The 24,524-nt window shown below is 31.8% G+C and overlaps 3 protein-coding genes across 5 annotated transcripts in view; 2 read left to right on the forward strand and 1 right to left on the reverse strand.

Moving 5' to 3' along the window:
• The window catches only part of LOC143922825 (uncharacterized), a 29,009-nt gene extending 16,655 nt beyond the window's left edge, over positions 1-12,354 (forward strand). For 2 of the 3 annotated variants that reach the window (XM_077446179.1, XM_077446178.1), the window contains exons 2-5: positions 3,538-3,726; positions 8,593-8,664; positions 8,766-8,974; positions 9,921-12,080. In XM_077446179.1, the coding sequence (XP_077302305.1) occupies positions 3,712-3,726; positions 8,593-8,664; positions 8,766-8,974; positions 9,921-11,190 (1,566 nt within the window). In that variant the 5' untranslated portion in view covers positions 3,538-3,711 and the 3' untranslated portion in view covers positions 11,191-12,080. The other variant, XM_077446180.1, reaches the window with a different exon arrangement.
• Positions 1-24,524, reverse strand: part of LOC143922781 (discoidin domain-containing receptor 2-like) — a 212,969-nt gene that overhangs the window by 51,339 nt on the left and 137,106 nt on the right. The window lies entirely within an intron of this gene.
• LOC143922782 (uncharacterized) lies at positions 11,386-13,887 on the forward strand. Its single transcript, XM_077446113.1, has 4 exons — positions 11,386-11,394; positions 11,628-11,804; positions 11,880-13,437; positions 13,577-13,887. Exons 1-4 carry the CDS (start codon positions 11,386-11,388, stop codon positions 13,621-13,623), a joined length of 1,791 nt encoding a protein of 596 aa, XP_077302239.1. The 3' UTR covers positions 13,624-13,887.

A 24,524-nucleotide genomic window follows, 5' to 3' on the forward strand; every position in this document is an offset into this window, starting at 1 on the left:
ATTTAACCGCATGGACAACAACAAGTGATTGCACATGCATATTTCATCAGCCTATATACATCAGATCTATTATATTTACAAATATTTTACCTTCGTACATGCAAAGAAGAAAGGCCTAACAGGTAAATTCCAATGCGCCTTCCTAGCAAATTGCAGGCAATGCAGCATTTTTATTACATAAGTCGCTGAATTACGAGTCACTGAAAACTCGAAATTAACGCCTATGAATTTTATGTTACTTGTACATTAATCATACTCAAACAGTGGTGACATAGTAGATAGAAAGGTTTTCAGCCAATTTTTAATCCAGTAAACGTTTCAATAATGAAATCAGAAAAAATGGCTAACTTTGATTAGAAACGATCAACCTGGAGCACAAAAATCCAAATCTGACCAGCAGCATTACAGATATACTCGGAATAAATTCAATCGAGGTCAACTCACGGGATCGAACCCGGCGCCTCTCGGTGCTAGGCAAAATCCCAACCACCGAGCCATGCTTCTGGCTAATTATATGAATTCTAGACACAAAATCCCATCGCCATTCTTATTTTATTTGACGGAAAAAACTTAGACTAAATTTGACTGATTTTATTAAGTTATTTTGAACTCTATATTTAATGCACCATTAGGAAAGCGAATGTCATTTGCGTCTATTAAATTATTGAGGTTAAGAATTAAAATAAATGATTTTTCAATGTTTCATCATATTCTCCAGAGTGTACAACTCTATCTCAACTTCTAAAAAGCGTTATGATTTAATTGATTGTGTGGAAAATTTGATATTTCCCACAAAACTTTCTTTGTGCATCGTAATATCATACGAACATATTGCACAGGTTTGTCTGATTTTTCTCTGGTTTCCCTTATCGATCACGTCGATTAGCATATCCGGTGACGTCATCGAAGTATGGCGTGCCGTAGTCCCAACATGACCGTAAATAATATGCACAGCAATAACCAACGGTGCCTGTATCTGGCCGTACCAATCGAGAAACCTGTCGTGACACGACGAGACCCGTTAAATTATGTACTACGTACACACCTACGTGAATTTGTCACTTAAATCCCTACGTATTTCGATATTTTCAAAATGACAACTGAGAAAGACGTTTCTTTGTCTCGTGACCTTGCTCTATAATGTTACGTTTATATACCAAAGGTGACTTTTTATACATACATACATATAATACTACATTATACATATGTACATACATGTAGATATGTACCTATGTGCACGCAAGTCTTTTTTTAATATTATAATTTGGTATATATCTTCAGACATGCTTTCTCAAAAAAAAAAATGTTAACTAATACTGGGTTTCATATGATTTAATAACTAAAATGCGTTTAGAAAAATGAACAAAAATGGCGTACTTTTTTAACCCAAGTATCCAATTAAGTAAATTCGGCATTAGGGTTTTGAAAAACTATTATGTTTTAACAAGTTTTGAAAAACTATTATGTTTTAACAAGTTTTGAAAAATATTTTTTTTCTAAAACAAAAAATGTTTTAAAATAAAACTTACACCCCTTCAGCAATTCATTTTATACGTAAATTATTTCATCTCATGTGAAATTTTATTCCAATTGCATACTTTTCACTTTATCTATGTACGTGTAGTAGCAAAAAAATAAATTTTGTTTTTCGTTAAGTTGAAAATTTTATGTTCATCGAAAATGAAACTTCCCCTATACATAAGTTTTTGCATTAAATTATCTCCTATACCTCGCAGCAGATTGAACTAAAACTGTTTTACGTGTAACAGGTATCATGAATTTCATATACTTTTTTTTTTTTTTTTTTTATATTTTTACCTTATACGAAAGTATTAGAAAATCAAGACTTTTTATTTTTTTCACCTAAGAAGTATTCGGCGTAAACGTATTTACCTGAAATTTCACATCCATATGTTTCAACTCAATGTCAAATAACAATAAATTTAGTGAAGATGCATCAACTGCAAATGGCAGTTTAGTCTTGTTTGTTTTCCATCGACTCTATTTAAAATGCCCCGCAGGTGAAATTTTTCCAAAGAGAATCTGTTTTTGCAATTTTGAGAATCTATTAATCGAAAGTGTGTAATATTTTTTTTATTTAGAATGCACTGCAGCCTAAAATTATTTAAGGAGTAAAAATTTTTCATCAATCATATGAAATTAATTATAAGTTTTGTTTAATTAGTAATTGAATTCTATTGACTTGAAAAATATAATATGTACATATGTAATCTAATACTGAATTGATATATACTTTTGAGTTTGTAGTTTGTTGGCAATAAAAGGGATACATTTATAGAATAATTAGAAAGTCCTATTGTATTCGTAAAGGCGTGAAAATGAATTAATCGACTCACATGTCTCTTGATAAATCCTACCGATTAACATTGCGAAGAAATACGTAGCCTGCATTTGAATACTGGCGAGACAAAGAAATAAATGTATATAAGAAAAAATGGAACGTTCAAAGGCACAGGCCACTTGGCGAAATCCTCTAGCATTACTGTAGAATTGGATTTGTCTTTCGGTAGACGGGGACACGATGAAAATAAATTCAGGTCGAAGATATAGGAAACGGAGTGGCTTGCTTCCTTGCTTCCTTCCGTTTTTCGAGAAATCCTTTCCGCGTTGCTCTAGGTTTTTTTTGTATTTTTTTAGGTACAACGCGAAATGGATGTAGAATCGATGAAACAAAAGAGCAAAAGGGAATAAAAACGTCGGGGATGTGGTACTATCACCGTTACGTGTTCAGTACCTGAAAAAGTTTGCCAATTACACGTTGACGTGCATTTTAGAGACAGATGAATGTTCGAAACAGCAAATACGAATGGTTTACAGTAAAAATTGTATATAATATACTCAACTTTATTCCAAAAAGAATACTGTCTATTCTTATTAAGATTGCCTAAATGGGGTTGCTATATAAACATGGTATCTTTTTCCATTTGGAATCGTATTCTAGAGTAACCCATTCTTTGCCCGAAAAAAAAGGAATTTTATTAAATAGGAAATATCGCAGATATGTACGCTTCAGAATATAAAACTTTATTTATTCATTTAATTCTTATGAAAATATGAAATAAGCGCAAATTTTTTTAAATATTAAATACATTTTTTGCTGATAAATGCTTAAGATAAATAAATAATATACCAGTTCGGAGCCAGTTAATTGTTTTTAGAGTGCAGTGCAGAATGCAGTGATCGGCAGCTTCTGAATCGTGAATCATTAAATTTCCAAGTTTAACCCACATAATATTAATATTAATATACATATTATACAAAATAATTAACAGAATCATCCAAAAGTTGTCGAAAAATGCTCTAATGTATAAATAACATTCGTAAATTATGTATAACAAATCACGCATGCTATTTTGTCTGCTTTCTGAAAAACTTTACTTTCGACATCGAAAACCTTTAGTTTTACTTTTAGTTCAATGATTCAAAATAACGAAAATTTCCTTTAAACTATATACAATAAAAACATATGTATAATTGTGTTTGTATAATATTTTCAAGAATCCCTTTATGTTTCAGTGTGCTGCTCTCTCGTTATGAATACGAAGATAAACAATCGACAAAGGAAAGGAAAACATCCCCCTCCAAAACTCTTGCTACAATTAAATTAAATCGTTCAAGTTGACTGACAAGAGCATCGGTTCAAAAGGAATTAATCGTATATCGAAAATCGAAAACAATCGTCTAATATTCATGTCATGGCCGGAGGTAATCATCGAACAAAAAAAATAACAAACACAAATCCTCTGTTCATTGATCGCGTTTAAATTAAAACCTCTGTTCAACCTTGCAGGCTTGCTTGAATACACATTTTTCGGTGCAAATTTCGTCTTGTACCCATTAAATAATTAAGTGTTTATTCTACGCAAGATACACTGTGCATTAACGTTAACAATGATTAATGACTGTTAAGCACCACATTGCAATGCGAAAATTCATCGCAAAATGAAAATTTTTGCCACAAAAGATCACTACCTAATTTAATTACTCTCATAAACGCTGTTTATGAAAGTAATTTAATAAATTATATTACAACCTTTACATGAAACATGGTTTCGGTATCAAAGTCTTAATGGTGGCGTAAATTTTAAAGAAGCGTTTTTGATTTATCAGAATTTGGGTTATTTATCCAGGTATTAAGCTATTTCATCATTATAAAGAAAATTATAAAAAAATACATTAAAAAGCTATCGGAAAGAAATTGTTGGAAAATATTTATTTTTTTTACATTTGTGTACTATTTGGAATTGAATTAATGTCAACTTTTACATTGAACTATTATCGAAATATTATATAATATTTCTGATATAGAAAAGAAAAATTATTTTTTTTAAAACCGCAAGGAAATATTACATATTTATTTAAATAAGAAAAGACTTAAAATTTAAAAAAACTTAGATATTTTTATATACATTATACATAAAAGAAACAAAAAATTGTATGTTGAAATGAATATATTCTTTTTATTATAATATTAAATGTATTAAACATATTTATAACCGTGAAAGTCGTACAAAATGTATCGATTCCCACTTGTTTTAATTCATTTTTTAATGAATTCCACATTAACATTTATAAAATAAATGCAAATATTATTTACTAATTATATAATATATAATAATTATAAGTATTTTAGGTTAATAGAATTTTTTACACTCTACATAAATATTAGCTCTACACACACACAAGGAAAAAATTCCTGAAGTTATTAAACGACCTATAAAATAAAGCATCCTCGGATGAATTTGAATATGTATATAATTTTAATAGAAAAACTTTATCAAAACTTAGATAGTTTGCCAACGTAATAAATATTTTGCTATAAAGTACATATGTACAAATAATACACACTTAACTAAGGAAGGAACATTTGAATATCCAACGCGTGATGCTCAAACTAAATGAATGTATTTATACTGTACTAAATAATATAATATAGATTATTGGCGATAGTATACGAGGGTCAAATTTTCCTTATTACCACGCTCGAATCTCAAACAACCCACGATCGACTCCATGTACATACAAATAAATGCACATACATATGTTTATAAATTCGAGCAGAAAATTTCGTTAGCTGATTACACATATTGAATTCCGTATACAATGTCAAAGATTACAAAACATGTTGTTGAGGCTTTTCCGGCCGAGTTTTTCCGCCGTCGCTCATCGATCGTTAACTGCTTGCGCGCTACTGCAATTACGGTGCAAAATTACACTCGTAATTCCCTTTTGCAACTGCATTTTGTTTTGGGCATTCGTTCCACTGTAGGCATCTCCACAAATTACAGACAAAGAGGCGGGTGAAAAGCGAGGGGTGGTGCGCCTGAATATGACACGTTAAAAATTGCACCTCATTTAACGTCAAATTCGCGCACATATGAAATTTTCCGATTATTCCCAGCCTTTGCAATAATCTAATTTCCACTCAAAGCCGCCCTATTGTCCTATCGACGTATTTTTATTGTTTTCATCAGAACCCATAATTTGGAAAATGAAATTTTTGAATTAATTAGCCCATTTGAATATTTTAAAACAACAGACATAAAGCATCGGTAGTGTAATCTGTTTGTTATATTATAACAAACGTTACGTTCATATAATATATTCAAAAATTTCATTTTCCAAATTATTATGAAACTAAAAATATCTCAATTTCATAATCAAGGTTTGGTTTAAAAAATGTAAATTTTCAATCTAATTTTGATATGAGCCGTTAGTCCAATTTTCAGTTCCAAAAATACTATTTCAGTTTGACTTAATTCACTACTTTTATTTTTCCAGAATCTTGGAATAACAGAATAAGCGTATTACAGATCACCAGTATTTTTAAATATTTTAAAATGAAAAACATTACATGTTTTATGCGTTATATCTGGTCACAGTGACGCGTTAGAGTATTCTGTAATGTCACTGTGGCTAATATGTAAATAAATAAATACTTATATGTATGTATGTATATAAAAATGTCTTTTTGTGTTTTTATGCTATAAAAATCCACTGTTTTCAAATCGGGAAACCGTTGACAAATCATGCAAACTCTGAGCTGTGTTTATTTTGCACTGCCCAAATCCACGGCTTTCAATTCATCCAACCAATTTAAAAAAAAATCTGGTATTTTACCATGGTATATTGTAAATAAAAATTTAATGAACAAATACAATAATGAGGTTTTAGGAAATTAAAACTCGTGCAAAAAATCATAATATTGTGCAGGTTGGGACCACGAGACTACGCGACCCACAGTTTAGTGCGATCATTTCTCCCGTGGAAAACTCGCCTTATTAAAACGCGAATTGAGCGAAACGAGGGAAAACTTTGCGCCGCTCCGGCCGAGCGAGCAAGATTAAAACAATGCTAAGAGGTAATTTTTCCTTTTTTTTTTTCAGCTTTCGTCTGAAACTTTTCCAATCGGTATTCGCATATTTTCCTCCGCAACAATTTCCCAGCTTGGGTCTCGTTCTTATCATATTTTTTTAAGGCCCGGACTGAGCTCCCTAATGCCCCCCTCCTCTCCCAAAACCCTTAATTAATGCGTGGTTTATCCCACGAATAGCCGGGCTTTGGCTGGGCCTATTTTTGCGACCATATTATTGATTTTTTAATTAATACAATGTTACCAATATTGATTCATTTAAAGCATGAATGTACATAAATGATGGGGATATCTACATATGTAGATATTTTATATATATATATATATATATATATATATATATATATATATATATATATATATATATATATGTATATATATATATATATATATATATATATATATATATATATATATATATATACAGCACGTTGCCGAGTTCACGGATTCCGTAAATTCTTTGCCGTGTAATAGACAATTTCACGGATTCGGTGTAACATATATAAATAAAATTGTGGAAACTAATAAGTCACAAATATCCCAATTCCTGATGTTCCCAAGTAGGTAATGGACCTTTTTCTAATATTAATTTAATTTGAGACATCTAATAAGGCTAAAGGGAGCTTAATACATATGTATATACATACATACATATATACTATAGTCAAAACTACAACAATTTTCTATGAATGAATATTAAATGCACGGTCGGTTTAAATACATCTACGCGGTTAATAGATACATAAAGCGTAACAACAATCATAAATCCCAACCCGAGAAACTGACCCAACTTGCATAATATGCATGTTCGGTGAATTCACAATGGAGGGGCTTAAACTACATACTAGAATATTTCAATGCAGTCGGTCAAGTGCATATTGTTAAACTTTAATCTTATTATTCAAACGTGTTATGAAATTGAAATCGCATGGTTGTCTCATAGCCACGGTGGACTAATAACGAGCACTTTCAAATCACGATCTTCCTCATAATTTTTATTTAACCCATATTATATATATATATATATATATATATATATATATATATATATATATATATATATATATATATACATATATATATATATATATATATATATATATATATATATATATATATATATATATATATATATATATATATATATATGTAAATATATATATATATATATATATATATATATATATATATATATATATGTATATACATATATGTATATGTATATATATATATATATATATATATATATATATATATATATATATAAATTATAAGGAAGATTGTGCTTTGAAACTGTCAAATTATTTAGTTGAGAAAGTGTTTCAATATTGTTGAAAGATTTGTGTTATGAATTTATGTACATATCTCCATTTGGTTAATTACAAAATTTTCCAAAGTTTTAAAACTTTAAAAAATATTCTTACTATATTTTATGAATTTTATGAAATACGTTTGATTATATGTACATACATAAGTACGATTTTGACATGAAATTCCTCTGAGTTTACTTTTTGTGCCATTAAGGAATTTTCGAAACATTTTTCGTTATTACAATATGTTTTGAACTTTGGCGACACATACATACATATGTATGCATGTATATATGTGAACGAAACGAGTTTCTAAAACTTTAATATAGTGTAAGTTAAGGCGGCACGTACTCAAAGTTTGAAATCCGTAAAGTTATAAAATTTCAATGCTTTCTCCCGTTTAATATTCATGCTATTATGATATGAGACTTCGTGTACGTCCATATTTCACTGTGCGGAAAATGGTTTTTGGAAATTTACAACGTCACTATATTGAAAACTTTTTACACATATTACATGAGTAAATATATGTACATAAATATATGTACGTGCAGAAGTGTAACTAGATGTCCATATCTATCAGACACATCTGTTTAAATAATATAAAATATTGTCGATTTAAAATATACAAACTTCTCCAAATATTAACTATATCAGTGGCGTAGCTAGAAAAATTTGGTTCGGGTGCAAAAGTGACCAAAAATACCTCTATTTCAATTTTTTAAATATCCTTCTTCTTCAAGAACTATCTATCATCATGAAAGATCATTTTCAAAACTTAAATTGATAATAACACATCTAACTGACGTCTTCAAAATAAAAAAAACGATTGACTAATTTTACCTTGATTAGCATTGAAAAATGAAGTACATAATTATTTTTTTGTAGGGGCAAGAAATCGAAGAGTCGGTCTTGGACATCACTAGCTCTCTGCACACAACTGCTTCAATGAATGCTCAGGTGACAAAACCAGCATTTTTGCACACTAGTACACCATTTAAATAATTTACACAACATCGAAGCATTTACGAAGTAAATATTTAATTATGTTTATATTATAGAAACGAAGACCTATAAAATACAGGCGCAAAGCACCACATAACCACAATTGTGTAAAGATGGATCGGCAGCTGCTGGTCAGCACGTTAGTGCTGCTATTATGCACATTAGCGATAGCACTTCCACATCATTCCAATTGCCAATTAGGAAAATACAATCATCACAATTTGGCTGATTCAGAAGAAGCAACTACCTACAGTCTTAGCAAGAGGTGAGAATCCTTTTTTTTTAATTTAAAAATGCGCGTCGATTTCGTTTAATTTTATTTATGTGCATATGTATGTTACATCAGCAAATATAGTATAAAATGTATGCGTGTACTTAAATGTTTAATATTTACTTACGTATAAAGAATTACATTTAATAACAATTTTTTTTTAATTTTAACTGAAAATTGAAAATAAAAATGAACAAAAAACTAAATCAATATGTAATGATACGGCATCATTAGATACTGCCAAATTAATTAAATTTAAAATTAAAATTTATTATGAATTAAAATCTTTTCTAATTAAGAATAAAAAAATGGCTTTTAAGTTTGTAAAGAAAGATTTTTTTAAGTATATCGTAATTAATGTTCCTTCTTAGAGTAGACGGTTTCTGGGCGAAAAATGAAAGGGCTAAGAACACTTATTTAACAAATTTTTATGTGGTTAAATGAAAAAACAAATTAATGAATACTTATAAATAAATATAGGAATGTTTGAACCAATAACTTCAAATGAAGCTATAGCAATAGCTTCAAAATGCTTCAAATGTTTGAAGCAGTTTGGAGGCCACAAGCGGAATACAATTTAGAAGCCCTAAATATTATTAAAATTAAAAAAAAAATCAATAGATGGGGAATTTCGAACAAACCTATTTTCCGTATTCGTTGGTTTCCTTGTAACCTTTAAATTTAATTTACTTCATTGATATCATGACATTTATGAATATTTCAATTCATGTCCGTCTATGTTATCAAATTATTGTTCAATTTATTTAGTTCGTCTATGTTCAATTTATTTAGTTCGTCTATGTTCAATTTATTTAGTTCGTCTATGTTCAATTTATTTAGTTCGTCTATGTTCAATTTATTTAGTTTTCTAAAACCTATCACCAAACGTTATAGTCAAAATATGATTTTTAAATTTTTATTAATTTTAATTTTTTATAAGTTATGGATCGCAGTGGGGCACAAAACCATCTAACGACATAAAAACTTTGAACGACAACGATGACGAGTCCGATGAGGATAATGAAAGCGTCAGCGAAGAAAGTGAAGAACAAGAGGACGACGATTCTGAAGAACGTAACATAAACGTTGTTCATCGTAATATTGGTAGCAGTAGTAGTGAAGAATCTTACGAAACTCACGTACATACCCTTGGACATTATCGTAATCAAATGAAAAATATATATGACAGTGGTGTAGTTCATTACGGTAACAATGCTGGTACGAAATCGGCAAAATCAGACAAAAAAAATACATATACTGATAATAATGGTGACGACGATGATGAAGATGATGAAGAAGATGAAGATGATGAAGATGAAGAAAATGATGAAGACGATGAAGATGATGAAAATGAAGAAGATGATGACAAAATTCATACGGGGAATAGCAAGAAAATTATTCCAAGGTCAAATAATCATAATGAACTTCATGATCATCATCATGCAGAATTCGTTATGGTTAATGGAAGACTAATGAAAGTTTACAATAACAATGAAGATGAAAAAGACGATGAGAGTGATGAAGGAGAAGGTTCTAAAGCAGCAAAAACAGTAAAAAAGAAAAAAATTGAAAACCTTACAAAAAAGACTGGAAAACCAAAACCTGAAAATAAAAATGATGATGATACAGACGATGAAAAGGATTCAAAAAAAAATAAAAATGCAGTAAAGCAAAAACCGAAGACAGAAAAGAAAATAAAAAATACTAAAAATAAAAATGATGTTGATAGAGACGATGAAAAGGATTCAAAAAAAAATAAGAATGCAGTAAAGCAAAAACCGAAGAAAATAAAAAAAAGTAATAAGAAAAATGATGATGATGATAATTATGATGACGATGATGATGATGACGATGAAGATGACGTACATGACAATGACAAAAACACACCAAATAATGGAATAATCATAATAAATCATTACAGAGAACATGAGTCATACATAATAACTGATGAAACTCAAAACATTATAGAAGGTTCTAAAGGTGTATGTAGTAAAAAAACTCATGACAATGATGATGATAAGGAGGAAGACATAGAAGAAGACGAAGATGATGATGAAAATAAGGAAGAAGAATCGAAAACAACAAAAGAAGTAAAAAAAAAGGAAATAAGGGAAAGAAAAATATTGACAAAAAGACTAAACCTCCGAAAGCACATAAAAAATCAGACGATAAATACGATGAAAACGATTCTAAAGTTGAAAAAACAGTGATGGAGAAAATACCACAAAAGTCTGATAAAAAGGGTAAAAAAAACAATTTAAAAAATAAAAAAGAGAAAAAGAAATCAGAAGATGGAAATGACGATGAAAATAAAAAGACAGTAGGGAAGAAAAAACCACAAAAATCTGATAAAAAGGGTAAAAAAACCAATGTAAAAAATATAAAAGAGAAAAAGAAATCAGAAGATGGTAATGGTGACGACGATGATAATGAAGATGATTCAGAAAAACCAAAATCAGTCGATAAAACCAAAAACAAGAAAAAAGTGGGAAAAAATATCACCAAGAAGACTGAATTTAAAACTGACAAAAAAAAATCAGAAGATGGAAATGACGATGAAAATAAAAAGACAGTAGGGAAGAAAAAACTACAAAAATCTGATAAAAAGGGTAAAAAAACCAATGTAAAAAATATAAAAGAAAAAAAGAAATCAGAAGATGGTAATGGTGACGACGATGATAATGAAGATGATTCAGAAAAACCAAAATCAGTCGATAAAACCAAAAACAAGAAAAAAGTGGGAAAAAATATCACCAAGAAGACTGAATTTAAAACTGACAAAAAAAAATCAGAAGATGGAAATGACGATGAAAATAAAAAGACAGTAGGGAAGAAAAAACTACAAAAATCTGATAAAAAGGGTAAAAAAACCAATGTAAAAAATATAAAAGAAAAAAAGAAATCAGAAGATGGTAATGGTGACGACGATGACAATGAAGATGATACAGAAAAACCAAAATCAGTTGATAAAACCAAAAACAAGAAAAAAGGGGGAAAAAATATCACCAAGAAGACTGAATTTAAAACTGACAAAAAAAAATCAGAAGATGGAAATGACGATGAAAATAAAAAGGCAGTAGAGAAGAAAAAACCCCAAAAATCTGATAAAAAGAGTAAAAAAACCAATGTAAAAAATATAAAAGAGAAAAAGAAATCAGAAGATGGTAATGGTGACGACGATGATAATGAAGATGATTCAGAAAAACCAAAATCAGTTGATAAAACTAAAACCAAGAATAAAGGGGGAAAAAATAGCACCAAGAAGACTGAATCTAAAACTGACAAAAAAAAATCAGAAAATGGAAATGACGTTGAAACTAAAAAGACAGTAGAGAAGAAAAAATCACAAAAATCTGATAAAAAGGGTAAAAAAAACAAAAAGAATAATAAAACTGGAAATGCGATAGATGACAAAGATGAAGAAAAATCGAATAAAAATATTGAACAATCATCAGCATCAAGTACCAGTTCTACCAGTGAACATCACGGTGGGCATAGAACCCATGGAACCAGTGAACACCACAATGAACACGGAGCTTATTCAGATGAAACATCGACAGCAGCAAGTTCAACATCGGCAGCAAGTTCAGCATCATCAGCAAGTTCAGCATCAGCAGCAAGTTCAGCATCAGCAGCAAGTTCAGCATCAGCAGCAAGTTCAGCATCAGCAGCAAGTTCAACATCAGCAACAATTTCAACCAGTGAACACGGTGGACACGGAAATCATTCGGGTGAAGCAGCATCAGCAGTCAGTTCCAGCTCTACCAGTGAACACCGCGGTGGATACGGGGATCATTCGAATGAAGCATCATCAGCAGCAAGTTCAATTTCAGGCACCGAACATCATGGTGGACACGGTGACCATTCGAGTGGTGCAGCATCAGCAGCCAGTTCCAGCTCCACCAGTGAACACCACGGTGGATACGGGGATCATTCGGGTGAAGCGTCATCAGCAGCAAGTTCAATTACAGGCACCGGACATCGTGGTGGACACGGTGACCATTCGAGTGCAGCAGCATCAGCAGTCAGTTCCAGCTCTACCAGTGAACACCGCGGTGGATACGGGGATCATTCGAATGAAGCATCATCAGCAGCAAGTTCAATTTCAGGCACCGAACATCATGGTGGACACAGTGACCATTCGAGTGGTGCAGCATCAGCAGCCAGTTCCAGCTCCACCAGTGAACACCACGGTGGATACGGGGATCATTCGGGTGAAGCGTCATCAGCAGCAAGTTCAATTTCAGGCACCGGACATCGTGGTGGACACGGTGACCATTCGAGTGCAGCAGCATCAGCAGTCAGTTCCAGCTCTACCAGTGAACACCACGGTGGATACGGGGATCATTCGGGTGAAGCATCATCAGCAGTAAGTTCAATTTCAGGCACCGGACATCGTGGTGGACACGGTGACCATTCGAGTGGTGCAGCATCAGCAGCCAGTTCCAGCTCCACCAGTGAACACCACGGTGGATACGGGGATCATTCGGGTGAAGCGTCATCAGCAGCAAGTTCAATTTCAGGCACCGGACATCGTGGTGGACACGGTGACCATTCGAGTGGTGCAGCATCAGCAGCCAGTTCCAGCTCCACCAGTGAACACCACGGTGGATACGGGGATCATTCGAGTGAAGCATCATTAACAACCAATTCGTGTTCCGAAATACCCGATTCTGAATAAATATTATAAAACCGTCGTACGGATGAAATTATACTGACAATTATCGATATGGTCGTAGATTTTCTTCTATTATAATTAAATAAATGTTAAAAAAGCAGCAATATGAAAAATAATCTTCTTTCATTAATTGTGTACTACATAGATATTTATAATATTCTACCTAAATTATATTTAATTTTTCGAATTGGAATTAATAAATAAATTAAATATTTTTGTAATATTCTATAAAAAGGAATTTGTAACATTTATTTATTTTTCCCTTGAATATTACTATCCTCTTTAGCGTTTACTTACATACATAGCATATGTACATATATTTTTTGCTTTGCGGTTTATTGGCGACTGAAGTTGGATTGGAGACGAAATTTTATGTTCAAATTATGAAACTGACGCATTGTTTTATTTAATGTTTTATTCATTTATACAGATTAACATTAAAATTATATAATATTAATATTTATTCATTACTAGCTGAACCCGGCATGCGTTGCAATGCCACTGCATGCAATTCCCGTTCCCGTTCTCATTCCCGTTCCCGTTCCCGTTCCCGTTCCCGTTCCCATTCCCGTTTTCGTTCCCATTCCCGTTCTCGTTCCCATTCCCGCTCCCGTTCCCATTCCCGTTCTCGTTCCCATTCCCGTCCCCTTTCCCATTCCCGTTCTCGTTCCCGTTCCCATTTGTCGGAAAAATGCAGGCAGCGAACACATTTTTAAATTATTCAATTATTTGTTTATTTAACCCTAAAAACATTTGAAATTATTGCGTTGCAATGCCACTCATTCCCGTTTTTCCCGTTTCCGTTCCTGTTTTTGGCCGATTTTTTTTCATAGTAGGCTTTCCGGACATGCATACAATAAATCATGAAAGTTCCATCGTTCTATCGACCAATAACGCATGCAATTCCCGTTCCCGTTTCCGAAGTGAATGTTTCAGTTTCAAATTAATCTTCAAAATAAGGCTTCGCTCGGTATTTGTAATATAAACCACTTAAACATGACTAATCTAATAGTAAAAAATTTAAAAAAATATATATATTTTTTTTTAATTTTTTTTTAATTTTTCTTTTAATAAAATGTTTACTGTTAGATTAGTCATGTTTATGTGGTTTATATTACAAATACGAAGCCGGGTAACACAGCTAGTTCTTAATAATCAAATTAAATTATAGTAAAGTATAGGAACGCATACGTGACAGACAAACATTGATTTATATAGATATGTAGGATTGTTATGAGTGGTACGTAATGTCAGGTTGGTATGAGTGGTACGTAATGTATTTGTACGTTGGCAATGCGTGCGCGCAAGTTGGTTGCTAACGTAAACATTTCCTTAACTACCCACTGGCGCTTCATACTTTCGCGTCGATAAAATCGTAATTACGAATATTATTATTAAGAGGTTTTTTCCCTTTTTTTTTTCACAGTAATCTTTCCGGACATGTATACAACAAATCCTGAAAGTTTCATCGTAATCGGTTCTTTGGTTTAGGAGCCTATTTGAGACAGACAGACAGACAGACATTGATTTTTATATACATATATAGATATATAGATGGATGAAAATGTGTCGGTTGCGAAATTTGCGTTTGATAAACCCTTTCATAATTTTAATATAAATTGTGCATTTCTGCCTATTAGACCAAATTATTCTCTATACTTATGGCTCTCATTTTCATAAGTTCATTAAAAACCAATCATATTTTATTTTATTGAAATGTATAATAATATATACATACATACATACATGTGATCATAAACAACAGCGGAAACGACAAATATTATATGAAAAAAAATGTGTTAAAGAGAAAAGAAGCACTTATACACGAGCCTTGTCACTAATTTTCCATTTTATTGTTTTGAAATGTATTTCTTCGATATAAATTATATGTATTTATTTAGAATGGTGTTTTTACGGTAATCCAGCATTTATAAAGCATTTTTCGATATACGCATTTGTATTGCAGGCGGTTTTCAAAAGACTAACTGTTATGAAAATTAGAGACCTTTTTCTTTTCCTTTAAATCTCTAATTAAAATCTCAGAAAAATATACAGCAGGCGAAATTTTTATTCTAAAAATTATCGCAAAAGCGACAAAAATATTTCATTTATGAGACCATGTGAATTGTGTTTTGAAATCAAAAAGATCATAATAAAACAACTTCAAAATTAGAGCGAACTTTCTCCATAATCGTAAAACGTATTAATTATTTATTTCCAAATTTGCGACTAAGTCACATTTAATGCCGCGTTTTTTCCAAATAACATCTGGAAAATGGCTATATAAATAAGATCGTAAAAAAAAATTATATTTACATAAATTGGTATGTATGTAAATATGATAACATAACATAACTCTATTGTGTGAGTATGTGTATACATATGTATACATATGTATATACACACACACACATACCCAAAAGAGTAACGTAGATGTTGAAAAGCAAACTGAATTTACATTTTAAAAATAGTGTGTGTTGAATAAAACACCATTATCACTATTGAAAAACCTTCCCATTAGAACTGCTCTGAAAATGGAAAAAGCGTTGGAACAAGATGGAATGTCGACTGTTTCCTGAAGTCTCGAACCAATATTGAAAAGTGAAACGCTCCTTTCTACTGATATGAAATTTATCGAAACTCGTTTTCTCAACTTCTCGAAACTTTGGAACGGGAGTTTGTATGTTGTATACCAACATGTTTTTTCGTATACATGTAATATCTTTAGCATATTGTGATAATTTATAGATTTTTAAGCATCACAACTTTAAAATCAATTCATACTACATTTTGTAACAGTTTATAAGTATTTGACTATGTAAAACATTTTTGTATGTGTTTTGTAAATATATATAAAAAGTCAGGAAAACCATTTTCGAGAAATTTCAAGTCGGTGGAACGGAGTAAGCCCATTGAAAAGTATAGGTAATATTCATCACACAGCCGTATATCTAAAACCTAAGTCACCTTACCAACGATTCATCAAAATAGATCTCATATGAATGGCGCCCCGGTTAGAAATCCTCTTGATGGGCAGTATTTACATAATACTGCCCATGAATCTGCTGATGAATCTTCCTAGATTCGGACAATAGTATTACGCCTAACGATGAATCCCTTGAATCGTAAAAGTGATTTATTGAACGCGTGATTTTTTAATTCAATATTCCGGTAACTTTTAGCTACGTATATGTACATATGTATATATGTACATATGTATATGTACATATGTATATGTACATATGTATATATGTACATATGTATATAATATACATAGATGTATGTGTATATGTATATCGCTTTCGGCGCGCAATCCATTCGCTTGTTTACCGAAGCGCACCCGGCCGATCACTTATTCATGGGACGGCCGTCGTGCAATCGCCTTCGAAGTGAAATAAAGAGAGAAAGGTGTGTATGAGGGGGGGGTGAACGTGGGGGATGAAAAAGGTTGAGAGCGTCTGGCCTAGTCCGTAAAGGAATAGGGAATGACGATTTTGCAACGTCGGCTCGGGGACCCGCCTCGCATGCGCATTATTGCCTTTTTTATTGTTCCCCTACGCTGTTTCATTTTTCAGCTCGAAAACGAGAAACGGAACAATAATGAAATTAAATTAGAACAAATAAAAACAAAAACAAAATAAAAGGCGTTCGCGATATCCTTCACGGCCGTCATTTCATAAATATGTAATGATTTCGTACTGGGCCGCTGTGTACACTTACACGCGATTCCAAATTCAACACACGATTAAATAAGCTGAAGAGATTATTTATTATATGTAATAATGCCCGCATAAATTATTCGAAATGATTCACGACTCTCAATGGCCTTTGCGTTGTACATTCTGACCTTTAAATCAACACTCTACTTAATAATAATTATGTAAGCTTAATTCACAAATTCTTAATATGTATGTACATATAATATAGAAAATTTCTGTATTACAGCACACAATCTTAAATTAGAAAAAGTTTTTTGACATATGTAGGTAAACATATTTACATTGTTTTAACAATGCTAAAAGCGAATGTTGCTGTTGACACACAAACACGGGTTTTGAAAAATCAAAGATGTTGAAGATGATGCATTATGGAAGTTTTTATAAAATATAAAAAAATACATCATAATTTCAACAAGTAAGAATATTTGTAATTTATTCTATTATAATGAATATTAATAATTAGATTTTTTTTATAAATATTTGGACTACCAATATTAAGATATAACTTTTTTTAGTATGGAAAAAAGTGGGAGGGGGTCGTATAACTTAAACACAGACCTGGTTCTTTTTTATTTAGCACTACACCACTGGATGTATGTATTTTTGTTCATTATAATCATTTTTGAGATTTCTCATATTTTTAACATAACTTTAAGCCATGTGATCATTAATATTACTCTTTGTCAGTGTCATTCTTTCTCTAATTAACAATAAAGGTACTTTATCTATATGAGAGATTATATTATTATTATTATTATTAGATTATTATTATCTCAAATTTACAATGATTTCGCGAATGTGTCCCCTTCAAATGAATATATGTATGTACTTATTTAATTATACATACATATGTAAGTCAATAAAAGTTCCCCTACATACATATATTACACTTTGGATGTAAACTTTCGTAAAGTTGAAGAAAAATCTTAACTTTACGTTTCTCCATTTCAAAGTTGTAGATAATTAATTCGTCGTTATTGGTTTTTTAGAAAAACATAAATTCTGGTTTCAGGATGGCAAATGGCTCGAAATAAAAGTGTAAAGAAGGAGGGGGTTCCGAATAAACGTAATAAGCTTCGGCGGTAAATATATACCATGTCAAGGGAAAACACTCGTTTTCGTCCGGAAAATTAATAAATCCTCCATGCTAAACCACCCCTCCCCATCCTCCCATCCCACCTGAAACTCCCTCGCTTTCACAGTCAGTGATCCTCGCCCCCCTTCCTTCTTCCTCATCCAGCTTACGGGCCGAATTTTCTCCTCCCTTTGTGAAACTTTGATGTCATAAGGGGTAGGAAAGCACGCGTTAGTGCTTCAGGGAAATTTAATTCGCATTTCGCGAAAAGATCCCGCACTTTTTCTTAATTTTCTTACGCGTTTTTTCATTGCCATCAATAAATAATACAGAAGCACGCGTTAACACTCTGCCGTTAAATATTAAAATTTTAATCGCAGATCGGCCATTCTCACAAAACGATACCAAGCACGGTATGTAAATACATACATATGTACATATAATATATACACACATAATACTGTTCAGTACAGTTTTCAATCCGTACAATACAGAATCACAGCATCAGTGCTGCCAATTTGGAATACATCATTGATTAATTAGGTGGCTCAATCAATCAACTGCTTCCATTGAATTATCTATAGATGTATTAAACCAACCTGATTATGTATAATACAATGTGGGGAATTCAGATATCTGTTATTGTACATAGAGTCTAAAATGTACACATACATATATTGATTTAAATTTGAAACAAAAAGTACTAAAATATGAAACGCTATGACTAATTCGTTTCCGATGGATTGACAGATTTATCTATCCGCTTAGTTTTGCTTGCAAAAATAAAGTTTATGTGAGGCAATCTTAAACCAATCGTGCAAATGTACTAGAAATATGTAGGTATAATCGACGTGAATTGAGTATTTTTATCGTAAAATACAAACATGCTTAAAAGTTCTTAGTGACTTTCAGCCGAAGTGACTTTAAGAATATGGAAAGCTTTTTGAAAATGAGGTAAGTTTTGAGGATAAAATACTTTTGTCAAAACAGTTTGTCATGTAGTTCATAATTCAAAATATAGTCAATATTCCAAACATGTCCAAGCTATTATATATATTTTAATATACTCTTATATACATACCTATGTAGGTTAGTTTTTGGAAGATACTTTAATTTCAATACATGGATTCACAACATTTTCAGGTTTTATAACGTGAAAAGTGACCCCAGCATAATGGATAGTTAGAAGTCGGATTCAAAAAATATTATTTATAATTTTTATTTTCATTCTCAGCTAATGTAAACATTAATATTTTAAACATCTCAGTTTTTACGTTTGATTTTTAAGACCATAAATAGAACGTCTAATGAATCTTAATGGCATAATCCATCCACTGTACCTACATAAGTTTCTTTCTACAGCCGATGAATTATAGCGCCTATCGGTTGTTTTTACAAGTTTAACAATTTCCCCTTAGCTTTTGACATTTAGTTATTTAGTTACATAAAAAAAATATTTATTTTTGAAATTATTTTCCTGATTTACATTACAAGTTATAAATATAATACAAGTAGAGAAACTCAAATTTTTTGTATTTTAAATAAGAAAAAAGTCTGTTATATTTTGTTCATTTTTTAATCATTTAATATTATAAGAAATATCAAAAATAAAAATTAAAAATGTCAAAATAAAATAATAAAATATTGTTGTAAAAAATTACTGTATTCGGTTTTTATTTTAATCAAAGCCTTTTCAACTCTTAGATAGTACATATGTACATATGTCCATAAATAATACAAATATAAATATCCAACTCGATTCATTCAGTAGTGTGGAAAAAGCGTGTGACTCTTCTTAGAAGGAAAAATCACACTTTAGGTTTACCTAATTTGTTGATTTATTTTAATTTACATAATATTTATACAAGTATTATACTGTATTTTTTTCATGAGGAGAAAACACATTCAAAGTGTTTCGAAAAAAATAGTAAACACACTATTACCCATGATTTTTATAAGCCCTGGTTCATCACCGAATTTTTTCATGAACACAAAATTTCATCTATTGTTACGTTTTATTTTTTTTACATACAGTTTTTTAACTTAATGCTAAAAATTCTTTAATACAAAAACTAATTTCTGGGCAAAAGCAGCATGTCAATATGCTGGAGAAAATTGATACTGATCAAACAATCAGAAATCACTGATGATCTGTCAACGAGTTATTTCCAACAAAACATCCAAAATATCAATGTGAAAAAGAATTTCAGGCAAAAGTATATATTATATGTAAGCATGCAGAATATCACATTTGATGATCGGAAGTAGTACCTTGTCCAACGGAAATCAAGCCATAAAATCGAAATCAGAGAGTTAAAAACAAATATAGACGAGTAGGAGTAGAGAGAGGTTAAATTCAAGAAACTGCATTTGGCCGTAACACACATGTTTAACAACATTATAGTATAAACATTTTTTCATTCATTATATAATCTACTAGCTGAACCCGGCATGCGTTGCAATGCCACAATAACGCATGCAATTCCTGTTCCTGTTCTCGTTCCCATTCCGATTTGTCGGGAAAATGCAGGCAGTGAACACATTTGTAATTATTCAATTGTTTGTTTATTTTACCCTAACAACGCAGGTCGTGACGCAAAAACATTTGAAATTATTGCGTTGCAATTCCACTTATTCCCGTTTTTCCCGTTTCCATTCCCGTTTTTGGGCGATTTTTTTACAGTCAGCTTCCCGGACATGCATACAACAAATCCTGAAAGTTCCATTTTAATCGGTTGAATGATTTAGGAGCCTATATGAGACAGACAGACATACAGACAAACCACCGTTGATTTCAAAGGGTGGTTTCTGAAAGGATTTGATACACGAATTAAAATAAAGATTTATGTTATATATAAATTATATATATAAAAAAACATTTGTTCGATGCTCTATCCTCTTTTTTTTTGAAATATCGTTAAAATATAATTAATTTAATTTTACAAAAAGCTAAAAGCCTTGCTAAATAAAATTATATGTACTTACTTTTATATGAACACATTCGGGAAAATGGTTTTAGTCGAAAGGTTAACGTAAATATAATATTTGGTCGTGTTACAAACGAAATCAATTATAAACAAACTTGGGTCGTTGACCTCGCAACCTTGAATAATAATATAGGTCGAAACACCGGTTACATTATATGTATGTGTCATTTATGTAGAACACTAAATCCAGGAGCGATCGTAGTCCACTGGTAGAGCGCTTGCGCTATGTCTTCGGTTCGACATTCGCACCCGGCATATTTGGAAATTCATTCTATTTTTCGAATATCGTTAAAATATAATTAATTTTAATTAAAAAATATATATTTAATTGTTTAATATGAAAACAAAAAAAAATGGTTCCGCCCCCAAGGGCTTCGCCCTCGGTGCATACGCCCCCGGGAACTTCGAATCCTTTAAATCGGAAAATAGCGAATTATTTGTTCGATGACGTCACGGATTTCTACGAACGAAGGATACATACATACATACATACATATGTATATACAAAGTCTCTTTCCAAATTATATATGTACATATGTATATATATTAGGGGTGCACCTCACGGGATCGAATTAGAAATGCACGAAAAACTAAATATCGGAAGGCAAAGATCGAAAATCGAAAGATCTTAAGTCGAAAGATCAAAAATAAAGGGTGCATGGTAAACGGTACATACTCACTTAATTTGCGCTAGGAGGATACAACAGGAACAAGAGAAACAGGCTTTTCCTCCCATATTCTGCGCGCGCACATTAATACGGGAGGAAAAGCCTGTTCCTCTTGTTCCTATTGTATCCTGCTCCTGTATCCTGTTTACCATGCACCCTTTTTTTATCTTTCGACTTGAGATCTTTCGATTTTCGATCTTTGCCTTCCAATATTTGGTTTTTCGTGCATTTCTAATTCGATCCCGTGGGGTAGACCCATATATTAGATATAATATAGTAGAAGTAAAAATGTATATGAGAGATAATGAGAGCCTGTAATGCAAATTTTAAGTCAAACATATAAGGTCATATTGGCCACTGGCGTAGCTGAGCTGTAATCGACTCTTGAAAATTCATTGCTATTTTTATTTTTATATTATTTTTCACCATCGCACTAGCGGAAATGATTTAAATTTCTATCGTTGACCAAACCACGTAAAATGGCAAAGTTTCAAAACGATCGGAAGAATGTAGGGATAATTTCAGACCAATAAGTGAAACATAGAAAAGCATTGTTCTTATGCTGAATTTACATACATATAAATACATACATTTGAAACCCCAGTCAAATCGGAGAACAAATCTTCACCAAGAAATTAACACGGAATACAAATATGAATATTGCAAGAAGCGAATGAATTTATGGCGGGTATTTAAAAATAGTCATTGAACGATAAACATTTTTATATTATTTGCGGCGAATTTATTTGGGCGTGTAATTTATTCATTCGCCCGTTCCTGTTGAGCGAAATTAGCCTTCATGGTTTCATTTATTCAGATGTAGTTGGCGTCGTATGACAAAGCAGTATTTGTACGGAATTAGCATTTATATTGTTGTCCCGGCGACCGGCAGCCGGCGACACCTGCGCGGAACAACCCTTATACAGCCGTCACGAAAGTAATGCCCCCCCCCAACACAAAACACACCCAGCTTTGTCTCACTTCGATGACGACTTTGCCTCGCCGCACAACGAAAATTTAATGACGCCCTTCCCGGAAAACCGAACGCATTTAAGATTTGCAAAATCTGAAAACTTTGCCCTCTCTGCTTTCTTTCTATTTCGATTTTCAATTAATGATTACGGCTTTTTTTTTCTTTCGCCGCAAAAATATGTCTTTCATCGGAAAAATCAATGGAAATTTATTACTTTGTTGGAAATGTCTAATTCGATGATCATATTGACTGTAAAGTTCACCCGATTTTCAAAAATGGAATGACTATTTTATTATGAACACTGTTTATATTAAGGTCACGATTTGCAATAATAAAAGGAATGTATTCTGCGAATCTCTCCTGAGAAAATACATATATTATATTTAGGCTATTTCTATGGTATGTAACAATGTCTAGTATGTATATTCAAACATCATCCGTACGGTGCCTTTTACTAATTCTTTAGTAAAGGAGTAACTATTTCTCGGGTGACCGTGAAAAAGTCGACAGTGCTAAAGTCGAAAATATTCTTTTATCATGCATACATATGAAAAACGGTTAGTATATACATATATCAGAGGCGTGTGGTAAAAGTCTCTCTCCCCCCCCCCCCCCCCCTTCTTACATCCTCACTTAATTTGCGGGAGCAGGATACAACAGGAACAGGAGAAACAGGCTTTTCCTCCCGTATCCTGCGCGCACACATTAAGCAAGGCTGTATGACAGAAAGCGAGATAATTTCAGCGCATTCCACTCATATATATTATATATATGTACATAGTACCGTTTAACATGCACCCTTTTTTTATCTTTCGACTTAAGATCTTTCGATTTTCGATCTTTGCCTTCCGATATTTGCTTTTTCCACCTTTTCGCTTTCGATGCCGTGAAGTAGACCCCTATGTATATAGGGGACGAGTTGTTTTACCCAGCTTCGCTCAATATTTGTAATACTAGTGTAGGGCCCGTTGATTTCAACGGGTGGTTTCGAAAAGAAATTGAAACTCGAATAAAAATAAAGTTAAAGATATGGAATCGACTGGTTTCGGAAAGACAAAGGCACAAAAAAATGAAAATTTTGAAAAAAATGAAAAATATGAAAATAATGAAAAATATGAAAAAAAAAAATTTTTTTCGATTGTCGACGAAAGCCGAAGTCGATTGTCGATTGTCGACGAAAGCCAAAGATACGCGAATGATTGGTTCCCCATACTTGTAAAGGGTAATCGAATATTATGTACGTAATTTAGAGCATTGTTTTTATCGAGACCGTAGTCTAATGGTTAGCGTGAATGTTCTGAGCCCAGGGACCCCAGCTCGACCCCGCGATCTAGAATTAATTTTATTTTTCAAATATCGCTTAAATATAAATTAATTTCAATAATTTCAATTAAAAATATATATTTAATTGTTTTTATATGAAAAGAAAAAAAATGGTTCAAAA

The sequence above is a fragment of the Arctopsyche grandis genome, chromosome 2 (assembly GCF_051622035.1).
Source record: "Arctopsyche grandis isolate Sample6627 chromosome 2, ASM5162203v2, whole genome shotgun sequence".
Taxonomy (NCBI): Eukaryota; Metazoa; Arthropoda; class Insecta; order Trichoptera; family Hydropsychidae; genus Arctopsyche; species Arctopsyche grandis.

Excerpts from the sequence above, each read along its gene's own strand:
- LOC143922782 (XM_077446113.1), top strand. Across the intron at positions 11,805-11,879 it reads ACGATGAAAATAAAAAGACA|AAATCAGAAGATGGTAATGG; the intron begins GTAGGGAAGAAA and ends AAAGAAAAAAAG. Across the intron at positions 13,438-13,576 it reads AGCCAGTTCCAGCTCCACCA|TGAACACCACGGTGGATACG; the intron begins GTGAACACCACG and ends CAGCTCCACCAG.